Here is a 14536-nt window from a genome sequence, read left to right as displayed (position 1 = left end):
GCAAATAAGTTTGATGATATTGAAGAACAAGACGCTCATCAAACACAAAATTTAGAAGTTTTGAACTATAGTGACTCTGCAGTTTGAGAAAATTGTACAATCATCTGCGACAAAATCTTATTAATCATAGTCCTGTTCAAGTGATAGACTTTAATTTTCCTAAGAATAATGATAAAAGAAAATTTTTGACAATTCACTACAAAAGGCGCTTCATTAATGGCAATTTATTCATCAATGGCGATTCAGTATTCAGTGTCAAAAGATTCAATATTTTACTTCTCTTGCAAACTATATTCAATGAATAGAAAATTGGCTCTATATAATAAAGGTTTAAATGATAGAAAAATATGTCTATGTTATTAGCCAAACATGAAAAAAGCAGTAATCATTTAGGAAGCTTTCAAGCATGAAAAGAATTGAAACTTAGGTTTAAAAAAAAAATCTATTGACAAAAACAATTTGTATATTATTAGACAAGAGGAAAAATAATGGCAACAAATTTTAGAAAGATTAATTGCTTTAATACGGCTTCTTGGTGCATAAAATTTAGCAATTCGCGGAAAAATATAATAAACAATTATTTACTGATGATAATGATAACTTTCTTAAAATAGAATACTTGTCTTTGTTTGATTCTGTTATGCATGAACACCAAGAAAATTACTAACAAAGAGATACATATACCTAGGAAAAGGAATACATAATGAACTCATTATCTGCTGCTGTGCGAGAAAAAATCCTTGCTTCTGCCAAGGCTGCTAAATACTTTGCCTTAATTCTAGATTCTACTACCGACGTGAGCCATGTTGAACAAATGACGATTATTATACAATTTGTAAATATAGCAAACGCCAATAAATGAGAGATAAAAGAACATTTTTGGGGATTTTTATCTCTTACTGAGACAATTGGCATCAATATAACAGAAGAAATTCTTAAAAAATTGAAAGAAATGGGATTATCAATAGCAAACCTACATGGACAAGAATATGATAACGACAGCAACATGAAGAGCAAAAATAATGGTGTACAGCGGAAAATTTGAGATATTAATCCCAGAGCATTTTTTGTACCCTGTAATTCTCACTCTCTAAATCTTGTTGTAAATGATACTGCTAAATGTTGTTTGAATGTTACGTCTTTTTTTAATTTGGTACAAAGAACATGTGTATTTCTTTTCTTCGACACAACGTTGGACAGTTCTATTACATAGTGTACCAAATTTAATACTGTTACGTCCAACCCGAATAATAGGTGAACAGAATCTGCGTGAGGAAGGGAAAGACGCAACTACTTGAGAAGGTGCACGCTTGGTTAGAGCAAGCGGCGCGCGTCGACAACGCGGGATATACGGGTCAGTGGGGCCACAGCGGGGGTTCAACGACAAAATATCCGGACGTTCCGCGTCCCTCGGTCCTGTTTTGAGGCAACAATTCTAATTGTTTTACCTTGGGATCAGACCTAGTACTTACCTTGTTAAGAGGGAATGATGATGGTCATGGTTAATAAATCAAGGCAAATTAATTATTATTCATGATTTATTTTAATTTAATAATGGAAAATTACAATATCACTCATTTATCATTTTTATTCTCGAAATTATGGCACTTAAGATAATTAAACATTTCTAAGATGACGTTTAGCAAAAAAATGTACAGATAAAATTAATGTTTCTTTTGTGGTAATTATATAAAGAGAAGAAAGAGTTCAATACTATAATATTGGCAAAAAAAGATAAATTAAAATAATTATAAATAAGTTATTCTAACATTACTATTTAACGCAATGAATTTCTATTATCGCGATTACATAAAGTGAACAAGGAATTAAACATTATACAGTCAGAATAAAACAGATTACACTAAATTATAAATGATTTATTCAAAATGACAATAATGAGAGGTTACAATATTATTTAACTTAACCCTTAAACACGTAAGTCAGTCTGAGAGACCCCATATGAAGATTTGAACGCTTGCAATGTGAAGACGGAATAAGATAGGAAGTTCAAACCAAGACGTAAAAAAAGTTTGAAATCTCCTCTTTCGATTGATATGGTTGATCAACTTTTTTGGTCAACTAGAATTCGAATGGCACGGCAGCAAAGTTTTGTTAGGGTCAATGCAACCCATATAGTGTGTAAGTGAAACATTTTTTGTGAGTATTTTACATAAAAAAACTGGATAAAGTACTTTCGAACAGGTCGGTTTGCAGATGTAACTCGCATATACTCTGTCTAAAGTTGAAATATTATAAAATGCTGTAGAAAAGGGAGTTTTTCCGAAATATATTATGAAATACATTAATTTTCAATTTTAGACACGATTTAATCAAAAATACTTCATATTCGCCTTGTTACATACATAAGTACATTTTTTAATAGAAATGACAATGATATAATTTTTTTTGAAAGTATGAATCTTTAGCTTCTAAACGCTGTATTGTAAAGTTCCTCAAAGTTTTTTGTTGCAAAGATATGATTTTTTTTTAAAGTGAATTTTTAGATGCCCAAAAATACCTCGTATTCTATATGTTACATAATTATACTTTTTAAAAGAAACAACTTTGCCAAATTTTATTTTAAAAGTGTGAATCTTTAGATTTAAAACGCTGTATTTAAAGTCCTTAAACGTTTTTTTGTTGCAAAAATATGATTTTTTGAAGGAAAAGTGGATTTTTAACCAATTTCTCATTTTTGCTTAATGGTTTTTCTTTATAACTTCACAATAAATTATTTTTCGGCAATTCCGACTGTGCAGTCACACTCCTGAGATTTTGAACTTTTGTTTAAAAAAAAAATCGTAGAAAAATATTGATTGTAATCAAAGTTATAGCTTCTCAAAGTTGAAAAAGTCTCCCAGACCTAAAAATGTGCTTCCGTATTTTACAGGATTGATGTGTTTAAAGGTTAATGCATAATTTAACTTTTCTATATTTATAAATATGTTGGTTAAAATATAGAAAGACAGACTTAAACGTTACAGTAATATTGCTTAACGAATCGACTTAACGCACTTTTTGTCATAATTACAGAGAAGCAACTAAAATTACATTGTTTAACTAAGAACAGATTAGATTAAGGGTTGTATTATTAAAATTGATAATTATAGTACCTAACAACATTAGTTTAAAAGTATAGGAAGTAATACTACTTTCTTATACTAATAGTTATCCACATTATAATTTCTAATTTTTCCTAAGGCGTATATGTGCGCGAGTATGTGTATGTAGTTAGGTTGGAATTTCATTTAAAACCGCAATGTTAGGGCGAAAGTGGTTCAGGAATATAAGCTTAGGAACTGAATAATAGTTGGGGTATGTGTGACGATATGCTGGAATGCGTCAGGGGTCGGAGGCAGAATGAGGGAGAAAGCCGCGAATTGCGTCAAAGTCAAACTCGTCTGGGCCAATCAAAAACGTGCCTGGAGGAAGAGGGTCGGAAGATAGTCAAAGCACTGAAGAAACTGACTCTAAAATTTGAAGGAAACCAGGGAAAAATAGCAACGCGGGGGAAGTGGTCGCAGCTTCTCAACAAATTCTATACTAGGCGCGGAACTAGGGGAACGATTTTTCTCCTCAAGATCATGGACATCTAAGATCGAAGAATCTGGAAGAGATTGCTCTTACTTCAAATCATGGACCTCAGGGATCGGAAATCTAGGAGGAGAAGAGAGTGAGACGGGAAAATCTGGGAAGATTCTGCATGTTAATTGGCTACATACGGAGGCTGGCGAATCGGCGAGAGGGAAATTATCGAGAGGTAAATCAGTACAAAGCTTGAAGGGAAATAGGCGCTCTTCTTTTGGTGCAACTGGCGAATACAAGATAAGCGGGTAAACTGAATCAACATGTGAGGCAATAGTTCAATTTTCTCTCTTATAACTTTAAGGCTATGGATTCGGCGATTTCTGCGGTTCCGGCAACGATTCGCGACTACTCGAGACTTATTCTTGTGGACTTTAGAGACTTTTTTTTATTCACTAAAATAAAAACCACACCATTTCTCTCTGCGTTTTGCAAAAAATTTAATTAGAATTTAGACACTCTTTCAGATTAACTCAAACAGGGTTCGAGTAAAACCACAGAAAAAGATTGAAAGTCTAACAAGTTCAACTGAATCAAGATAAAGGGAAAGAATAAAACAAGGAAAACGTTCGGAATCACTCTTAAAGCAGCAAGTAAATCCCAAGAAAGAGGGGAAACAAAATAAGAAGTTTCTTACGGATTCACTCTTAACGCAGCGAGTAAATCCCAAGAAAGAGGGGAAATAAAACAAGAAATCTCTTCCGGATTCACTCTTAACGCAGCGAGTGAATCCTAAGAAAGAGGGGAAAAAAAACAAGGAATCTCTTCCGGATTAACTCTTAACGCAGCGAGTGAATCCCAAAAAACAGGGGAAAAAAAACAAGGAATCTCTTCCGGATTAACTCTTAACGCAGCGAGTGAATCCCAAGGAAGAGGGGAAATAAAACAAGAAATCTCTTCCGGATTCACTCATAATACAGCGAGTGAATCGCAAGAAAGAGGGGAAATAAAACAGGAAATCTCTTCCGGATTCACTTTTAACGCAGCGAGTGAATCCCAAAAAAGAGGGGACATAAAACAAAAAATCTCTTCCCGATTCACTCTTATCGCAGCGAGTGAATCCCAAGAAAGAGGGGAAATAAAACTAGATATCTCTTCCGGATTTACTCATAACCAGGGTTGTTAAAAATTGCGTTTTTTTTTTTAAACTAAACATTCTGTTTTTTTTATTTAAAACATGTTTTTAATGTTTTATATATGTTTTAAACTACGTTAAAAGAAATCATGTTTAAAATGAAAAACAAACATGATTTAAACATATACATATTTATATTTTACAAACATTAAGATATAATTTCTTTAGACTAATTATAGTAAATTATAGTTCTATATTTCAAAACATTCTATATGTTAAGAATTAATCAATGGAAGTATTGAAAGTCCTTTATTTTTAATCTTGGAAGGAAAATTAAGGATTCTGAAATTGATTGATTTTCTTATGCGTTATGCATTATGCGTCAAAAATATGTGCTCTTGCCTTAAAAATTCGACATTAGTATTATTAGTTGGTAATGTCGGTATGATAATACCGACATATTGCATTTATAGTGTCTTTAGTCTCTGTTGACAGGAAACGCCAATGTTGAGGTTGAGGCGCTGTATTTGCTTAAAGCGCGCTCCTTTGTTTTAGACTTTCAGTTTTTTCTGCAGAATAGCATACTTACGTAATGCATTTACTCCAATCTTGCTAGCTTTATTGTCAGGTATATTATTATATATTTTGTAACACATATTGGAATATTCAAGTGTGTATCAAGTGCTCTTCAGATAGCAACATTGTTTTTTACTTTTATATGTAAAAATAAACAAAATTTCGTACGTGTAATAGGAAAACATGACTGGTCGACGACAAGATGCAATTTGGCAACATTTTATTAAAGTAAAAGAGAATGATAAAGTAAGAGCCAAATGTAAATATTGTAAAAAAGAAATATGTGCTTTAGTAGCACGTATGAAATTGCATATACAACATAAATGCAAATCTACACATAAAGACGAAGAGTCTGATCAATTTGAAATGGACGATATCGATCTTAACACTAAATCAGAAAGACAAAATTGTAAGTACATATGAACATGTTAATATTATTAATATATTAATTGTAACTCTAGCAGTACATAATATCGTGTGTGTGTGTGTGTGTGTGTGTACACACTACACACACACATACATATATATACATTTAATAATAATTACATATTTTGTTCAATATATATACATATATATATATATATATATATATTACACAAAATGTGTAATTGCATATTTACGTATTATACATTGCATATTTATACTTATTGTAAATATTTTAATGAGAATATTTGCATATCTGTTATTACTATTTTCGTTTAAATTAAAAAATATCGTTTAATTAAAAAATAAATTAATATTATTTTTACACTGCATTGTTAAGATATTATTTTTGTTGTATCCAATGTTTCATTACATGTTTGAATTCTCTAACATTGACTAGAAAAAATAACAGTAATACAAATACAATTTTAAATGCATTTTCTAATTTCATTACAGGCTCACACAATAAACGAAATAAAATTATTGATATATCCTATTGAAAATATTAAACAAGCTTCAGAATCATCTTCAATATCACCATTGCTTCCAACGTCTTTAGGAATATCGGGCTCTAAATTGGATTCGTTTATAAGAAAAACTACAACAGTGGAAAGTAAAAAGATTCATCTCCAAATTGCAAAATATATATATAGTACGAATTCATCGTTTCGGCATGTAGAACATGACGAATTTAAGAAAATGATTCATCTTTTACGTCCTGGTTACAAACCACCAACCCGTTATGAAATTGCTAACGAATTATTAGATGAAGTTTATACTTCCGTGAGACAAAACACTGAAAAAGATTTGAATGGTAAAATAGTTTCTATGATGATGGATGGCTGGAGTAATCTTCACATTGAACCAATTGTTTGTATTTCAGTAACCGATGTATCAGAAGGAAATATTCATTTAATTGATACAATTGATACAAGAGAAAATAGACATACTGCAGATTATTTATTAAATTTAGCTGTTACATCGATTAAAGATTGTCAAAACTTTGGTTGCTTTATTAAAAGTTTTGTAACTGATAATGCAAGTAACATGACTAAAATGAGAAAGCAACTCTCAGAGTGCGAAGATTTAGGTATGCCAGATATAATAACATATGGCTGTTCTGCACATATTCTAAATTTATTGGCAAAAGATGTAGATGTGCCAGGTCTAAAGGATGAAGTAAAAAAAATAATAAAGTATTTTAAATATACTCATTTTCCAGCGGCTAAATATAAACAGGCAGGCGGCACTTCTCTTAATTTACCTATTGATGTCCGTTGGAACACTTTATCCGATTGCTTTGTATCATACTTAAAAAATTGGCATATTCTTGTAAAAATATGTTCAGAAAACCGTGTTGCAATTGATACAGAAATACAGGCTAAAGTTCAAAATCTTAATTTAAAAAACAATGTAGAAAAATATTTATTTAAGTTACAGAAAATTTCAAACGCATTGGATAAAGTTCAAAAGGAAACATGCACTATCGGAGAAGCTGCTGAAATATGGTTAGATTTATTGCAACGTGTCGAAAAAGAAGACTTTACTACTTTTGAAATAGATTGTTTTAAGACTCGTTTTAATATGGCGATGACTCCATATCATTTTTTAACAAACTTGTTAGATCATCGTTACAGAGGTCAAAAATTAAAGCAAAATCAATTAGAAGAAGCGTTAGAGTATGCAGCTGCATATCATCCTGAAGCAATGCGGTTTATAATCTTATATCAAGCAGAAAGTTCACCATTCAGAAAATATTTATTTTCAACTCAAAACGTAAACAATATTAATCCGGTATCATGGTGGCGAGCTCTTCGGAGTAGCATAAACAATGCCATGTTTGAATTAACTATGCAACTGCATACAGCTGTAGCATCCTCTGCAGGTATTAAAAGATTATTTTCTACTTTTGGTTTAGTTCACAATAAAATACGTAATAAGTTAGGAACAGAAAAAGCGTCAAAACTAGTATCCATTATGAGAAGTTTAAATTCAAACAGATCGATTTTGAAAGACGATTAAAAATTATATGTATTGTATGTATGTATGTATCTATCTATATATATATATATATATATATATATATATATATATATATATATATATACATATTATTAACAAATATATTATTACATATATTATTAACATATGTATTATTAAACATAATATATATTATTTGTATACTTTTTATTTGTATAACACACACACACACACACACACACACACACACACACATACGCAAGCGTTTTATATATTTAAAATAAATTTTATTATATATGCAAATCAAAAATTATTTAAATACTTCGAAAATTTATAAATATATTATTAAAAACACATTTAAAAGAATCATGTTTTAAACGTTTATTTTAAACACGTTTAAAACAAAAACATGTTTAATTTGGTGTGATGTTTAAAACGTGTTTTAAACATTTGTTTTAAACATAAATGTTTAAAACGTAACAACCCTGCTCATAACGCAGCGAGTGAATCCCAAGGAAGAGGGGAAATAAAACAAGACATTTCTTCCAGATTCAATCTTAACGCAGCGAGTGAATCCCAAGAAAGAGGAAAAATAAAACAGAAAATCTCTTCCGGATTAACTCTTAACGCAGCGAGTGAATCCCAAGAAAGAAGGGACATAGAATAAGAAATCTCTTCCGAATTCACTCTTAACACAGCGAGTGAATCCCAAGAAATAGTGGGAATAAAACAAGAAAACTCTTCCGGATTCACTCTTAACGCAGTGAGTAAATGCAAAGAAAGAGGGGAAAATAAAACAAGAAATTTCCTCCGGATTCACTTTTACCGCAGCAAGTGAATCCCAAGAAAGAGGGGAAATAAAACAAGAAATCTCTTCCGGATTCACTCTTATCGCAGCGAGTGAATCCCAAGAAAGAAGTGTATAAAACAAAAAATCTCTGTCGGATTAACTCTTATCGCAGCGAGTGAATCCCAAGGAAGAGGGGAAATAAAACAAGAAATTTCTTCCGGATTCACTCTTAACGCAGTAAGTGAATCCCAAGAAAGAGGGGAAATAAAACAGGAAATCTCTTCCGGATACACTTTTAACGCAGTGAGTGAATCCCAAGAAAGATGGGAAATAAAACAAGAAATCTCTTCCGGATTCACTTTTACCGCAGCGAGTGAATCCCAAGAAAGAGGGGAAATAAAAAAGGGAAATCTCTTCCGGATACACTTTTAACGCAGCGAGTGAATCCCAAGAAATAGGGGAAATAAAACAAGAAATCTCTTCCGGATTCACTCTTAACGCAGCGTTTGAATTCCAAGAAATGGTGGGAATAAAACAAGAAATCTCTTCCGGATTTACTCTTAACGCAGTGAGTGAATCCCAAGAAAGAGGGGAAATAAAACAGGAAATCTCTTCCCGATTCACTTTTAAGGCAGCGAGTGAATCCCAAGAAAGAGGAGAAATAAAACAAGAAATCTTTTCCGGATTCACTTTTACCGCAGCAAGTGAATCCCAAGAAAGAGGGGAAATAAAACAAGAAATCTCTTCCGGATTCACTCTTATCGCAGCGAGTGAATCCCAAAAAAGAGATTGGAAATAAATGAAGAAATTTCTTCCGGATTCACTCTTAACGCAGTATGAGAGGGTGTATGAGAAGTCAAAAGTATTGAACCTATTAAATATATTATATTGATAACAAAATCGTTCGCAATAGATAGAAGAGGTGGTCGGAAAACAAGAGCTAAATAAACTGTTAATTCGAGACTTACTGCTTGGTGATTGTAGTGTTAGTGTTTGTAGTGTTGCTGTTACAGACAATGCAGTAGTTTTGGAGCCGCAGGCCTCTAAACTGTGGTTTACTTTGCGGGAGACGGCCGGTGTGGTCGAAGGGATTCTGCGTCTGATGCACATTGTTTGGGAGGTCCCAAATAGCCTCTTTTCACAATGGCACTTTTCTTTTTTGACCGTGATTAACGCTTCGTACGAGTTTAAAGACGGCAGATCTGAGAGTCACATAACTCGGACATACAATATCTCACGGATCTGTGATTCGTATTGAGCAGGAATCAAGACTACTTGGTTCTCTAGAAAATGCGCCGATTTATATTATTTTTCGTCTATGATTCCCTTTGTCTTATCAAGGGCCGTGTGCACCAATTTATTCATAATGCGCCTACGTGCAATATTTGGTTTTATGATTTTTTTTATATTCCTCCCTAATTGTTATCCCGAGAAAGCAGCGGGTTTGATAATTGAACTCCTGGAAAGCATTACATGTCAAAATTTTACTAATTTATTGTTATGTGGACGCCGGGTATTCAGAACCCGAAAGGGTACACACGTTTTCCAGTTCCCTGAATTTACTACTTATGGTGTTTCCGGCGTCAAGCAACGGTGTCATCTTAAATCCCTATGATTGGTAAATTTATAGTTTCTTAATTTATGACATCTGATTATTGCTGTAAGTGTCACCGTATTCTCGGAATCGGGGTGAGATTATAAAATTAGGTGAATCATTGCTGCTCGGCCCCGTTAATTATGTTATCTGCTGGTTGCGAAACAAAAAAAAATCGTTATTCCTCATAACGTAACAATACTAAAACTACTGAATGATATAAGATGGGAAAGTTGAATAGATGCATTAAAACCACTTCGATATCAGTTACGTGTATATGATGCTTTTATGAATATTTACGAGAATACCACTTTGACAGGACCATCTGGTAACTTGTCACGGGTAAAGGCTTAAGGACTTGCTAAGAAAATTTCAGATATTACAACTATAACTATTTTATTTTATCTTTGATTGTGTGGCATAACATTCTTTTCAAAGTTAACGTAGCCAGTAAACTACTCCAATCTAAGGATTTTAACTTGGATGCTGCTACAAAGCAGCTGCATATAACAAAAACATTTCTTGAGACTTGCAGAAGTAATTTCAGTTTTATGAAGATGTTGATAGAAGCAGGGGATTTACTGAAGAGTTCGGTATTCCTGCAGTATTTTAATCGGTGTCCAAACCAACTCGCTTGGGAAGAAAAAGAAATCAATTTTTATACAAAACAGAAGATGAGCTTGTTCTAAATGCAATACAACGATTTAAGGTAAATTTTTATTCTTGATACTGCGATCAATGCTGTTGATGAAAAGTTTTCCCAATTGCACCAAATTAACTGTACATTTGGTTTTCTTTATGATTTGCAAAAATTAGAGAATGAATCACACAATAATATTTTTAAAAAATTGCTTGAATTTAGAAAAATGTTTAACGCATGAAGATTCAAAGGATATTGATGCTTTTGAGTTGTGCAGTGAACTGCAAGCTATTGCAAGAAAAATACCAAAAAACGCAAACCCACAAGATGTAATTAATTATATGTGTGACTGCAACCTCTTAGACAGCATGCCAAATTTAGTCATTGCTCTTCGTATTTTATTGACATTCCTGTTTCTGTAGCCAGTGGTGAGTGCAGTTTTTCTAAATTGAAACTGATAGAAACATATATACGATCTACAATGACTCAAGACAGACTTGTTGCGTTGTCAATTTTATCAATAGAACAAAATATCACTCAAACTATTGATTTAAAAATACTAACTTCTACTTTCTTTAAGATAAAAGCAAGAAAAAAGAAAATGTAGGTTGTACCGATTCCTTTTAAATTTATATGGATGAAATATCCCATTGCAGTACTAAATTTTAGAATTGTCTTTGGCCATATTTGTCTATTGCAGAAAACTATATTTGAAATCTGGACGTACACAGTTTTCTGCAGTGAATAAATACGGTCAAATGTAGCCAAATCTGGAATTTTTACGAGACTATGTTCCCTTGAAATTGGTGCAATTTATAAATCATAATAAACAATTAAAAAAATCATAAGAAATATAAAAAAATTATTTAAAAAAAATTTTTTTTAATTATTAAAAAAGTTAAAAAATTATAAAAAAATATAAAAAATATAAAATTTATTAAAACAAATTAAAAAAAGAACTCTAATGCGGGCGTCCAAGTACAAGTATTTAGTGACAGTTTCAACCTTGTAAAACACAGAGAAGTTCGGCTAGTTTTTATACCAAGTATATTTAATATTTTTGTGTTTTGCATAGATGTGTGTGCATGTACGTGTGTGTAATTATTCCTTAATTATATTTAAAATATGTATTTGCGTGCTTTGAGGGGGACGGGGGGAGGGGGGCGCATAATATTCATTTGCCTAGGGCGTCAACTTTTTTGCGCCGATCCTGATTTTATGTTTTAAATAAAAACCTCTATGTTTTATAGCATTTATTGTAGCCAAAGTCGAGATTTTTCCAAAGTTTTATAATAAAGTATTTTTTCTTTTAGTACTTTTCGAATTATAAAACTTAAAATTTAAGTACCATTGGCAATAGCATTACAAAGTAAACAAAAAAAATTATTACATCAAAATATGACATAATAATGGTTAATGGTGACATAAAAATGATTATTAAAAATTTTTGGTCAATTACAATTCATCTTTATATTATTTTGATGTTTTGTGACTTGATGTTCTACTTGGGATACCACGTGGTATCCCAAATAGAACATCAAGTTACAATAAAATTTATGACTCAAAAAGTACTTAGTGAATATACTTCATTGTAGTGTTTTGGAAATATCTTGACTTCAGTTGCAATAGTATGCTATAAAAAGATTTTAATTTAAAAAATAAAATTGGTATCGCTTTCATCGCCGATTATAACACCGTTTACGTCATAACTGATAGCGCCATTTTATTGCTCCCTTAAAAGCAAACAAATTGATCTATGACAATTTTTTTGTGGGATGCATGTTTCTCAAGACATTTAAGTGTCTCAAGTTAAATACCTCATTCTCTGTACACTAATCACGATCATGTTTATACATATCGATCTTGGAGACATTCTCTAAATTAAATATCAAATAATGTTGATATAAATATTATCAAATGCCTCTGTGGTCAAACTGAGACTCCCACACGAAATGTAGAGATCCAAATTCAAACTCTGGTTGATGTAATCATTTTTCTAGATTTTTTACATATTCTAAAGTAGATGGCAAGGAGGTGTTTTACAAGTTAGCATCATATAAAATTGTCAATTTAATTCTATGATATTACTTTTCTGATTTAACTTAACAGCTGTATATGAAAATGAAACCAAAAGTAACGAAATAAGTAACGGAGTTATTCTCGATAGAAAGTATTAAAAGGTAAGTGAACAAGTTTGAAGAATTAGAAATTGTATGTAAAATATTATAAAAAAACATTATTTCAGCACTACAACCGATTTTGCTATGGTTTTTTTTTATTTGAATTGTGTTACATGCAAATTGCGGTTGTAATTATTCTAGTTTTTTGTTTCGATTTGAACATAACCATAAGATAGTATTCAAAATATAAAATACGATGTTTTTAAATTAAAATATTAGTGAAAAAGTATACAAAATTTATGGTAATAAGTATTTTTTGTTTTTCTAAAAAAATATATGAAAAACACCTTTTTCTCAAAGGAGAATACTTTTTTATACGAATTTTGTGTAATAATAACTTTGAATTTTAAACAGTATTGTATAGTTTCTACAATAACACAAATTTCTTCATTTTTTTTATATTTAATGTATTTACAATTCATTTTTCATTTATATTTAATTTTACACAATTATATAAAAATATAATCGCATATTATTCAAAAATATGTAAAAAGAAGTTACCAATACTGGCACAGCCCTCTTAAATAAGCATTGCATTGTATTAATACTAATCAAAATATGATCTGCTTAAATAATATTGTCGACAAAAATTTAATTTTTTTTACTTTAAAGAAAACAAAATTGTTTCTGGATTTTGATGTGCTGATTACTAATCTGGACGCGAAAATGTATCGCATCAAGTTTTGAAATATTCTAAATGTGTAAAAAATGAGGTTTTTGGCCATTTTCAACGACTTATAAAATGTCTAATAATTTTTTTACAGCACCCAGGCGGATGTCACATTAAACATTACTTTTATACTTTCGAACGCATATTTGATCACTATGATCCGAATTTTTTCGCTGAGATAGAATAAATTAAAGTTTTTTGCTTTTTTTAACTCAGAAGGTATACCTACATGTAAAAAAAGAACTCCTAAATATCTCCGAGAGATTGAGTTTGAGAAAAAAAGATTTATTTAATAATTATGCATTAAAAATTTGTTTATTATGATTCTTACCAAGCTTTTGAAAAATTGAACTACAATTTAATCCTTTCCATAACTTATACATTACAAGACAAAAGCGCACAATTGTAAAAGATTCCAAGAATAGTAACTTCTTCGACAATTCATATACTACAAAATAATAAAGATACATTTTGTTATTGTTTTAAGGTACCTTTCCATACGCAGTATATTGCGGTAGTAAATATTTCACGTGATTCACGGTTCATCTTTTCTTCTTTTTCACGCAACACAGAAAAAGAGAATAGATCAGTGCCCAACCTTTTTACATCTGTGAACTACTTTTTTTTAGTAAAGCAACTTCGCGGACTTCCGTTTCCGGTAGCGAGAGTGACTGACGTGTGTGTGTGGAGAGTGCGAGTGATAAACAAGTATTAGGGGATAGGGTGAGACGTGGTGGAGTGCGAGGAGGTGAAGGGAAAGGGAAGGGGCTGGTGGTAGAGGGTGAATAAGGGTAAAGGGCCGGGGGAAGAGAATAGGGAGACAGGAGGGATAGTAGGGTTGGGACGGGATTTGGAGGTTAGACGGGAAAGCAGGTTTAGAGTGTAGAGAGAAAGCAGAAAAGAGGGAGGGTAGCGACATCGGGCGGTAGAAGTGAGAAGCAGAGCAAGAGAGAGTAAGTGCAGTAGCGGGAAATTTTGAATTAGAGTAACGTTTGCGTAACCGATTTAATATCTTAATATATG

At 31.7% G+C, this 14536-nt stretch overlaps 2 protein-coding genes across 3 annotated transcripts in view; both read right to left on the bottom strand.

Moving 5' to 3' along the window:
- LOC105195901 (protein PTHB1) overlaps nt 1-14536 on the bottom strand; it is a 103401-nt gene that overhangs the window by 67573 nt on the left and 21292 nt on the right. The window lies entirely within an intron of this gene.
- LOC120357685 lies at nt 7945-14364 on the bottom strand. The gene is made up of 2 exons (XM_039449014.1): nt 9970-14364; nt 7945-9888 (listed from the first exon to the last, which is right to left on the bottom strand). Exon 2 carries the CDS (start codon nt 9537-9539, stop codon nt 8586-8588), a length of 954 nt encoding a protein of 317 aa, XP_039304948.1. The 5' UTR covers nt 9540-9888; nt 9970-14364; the 3' UTR covers nt 7945-8585.

This window comes from Solenopsis invicta, chromosome 1 (assembly GCF_016802725.1).
Source record: "Solenopsis invicta isolate M01_SB chromosome 1, UNIL_Sinv_3.0, whole genome shotgun sequence".
NCBI lineage: Eukaryota > Metazoa > Arthropoda > Insecta > Hymenoptera > Formicidae > Solenopsis > Solenopsis invicta.
Note: the sequence above shows the minus strand (reverse complement) of the source record. Positions and strands in the feature narration are given on the sequence as shown.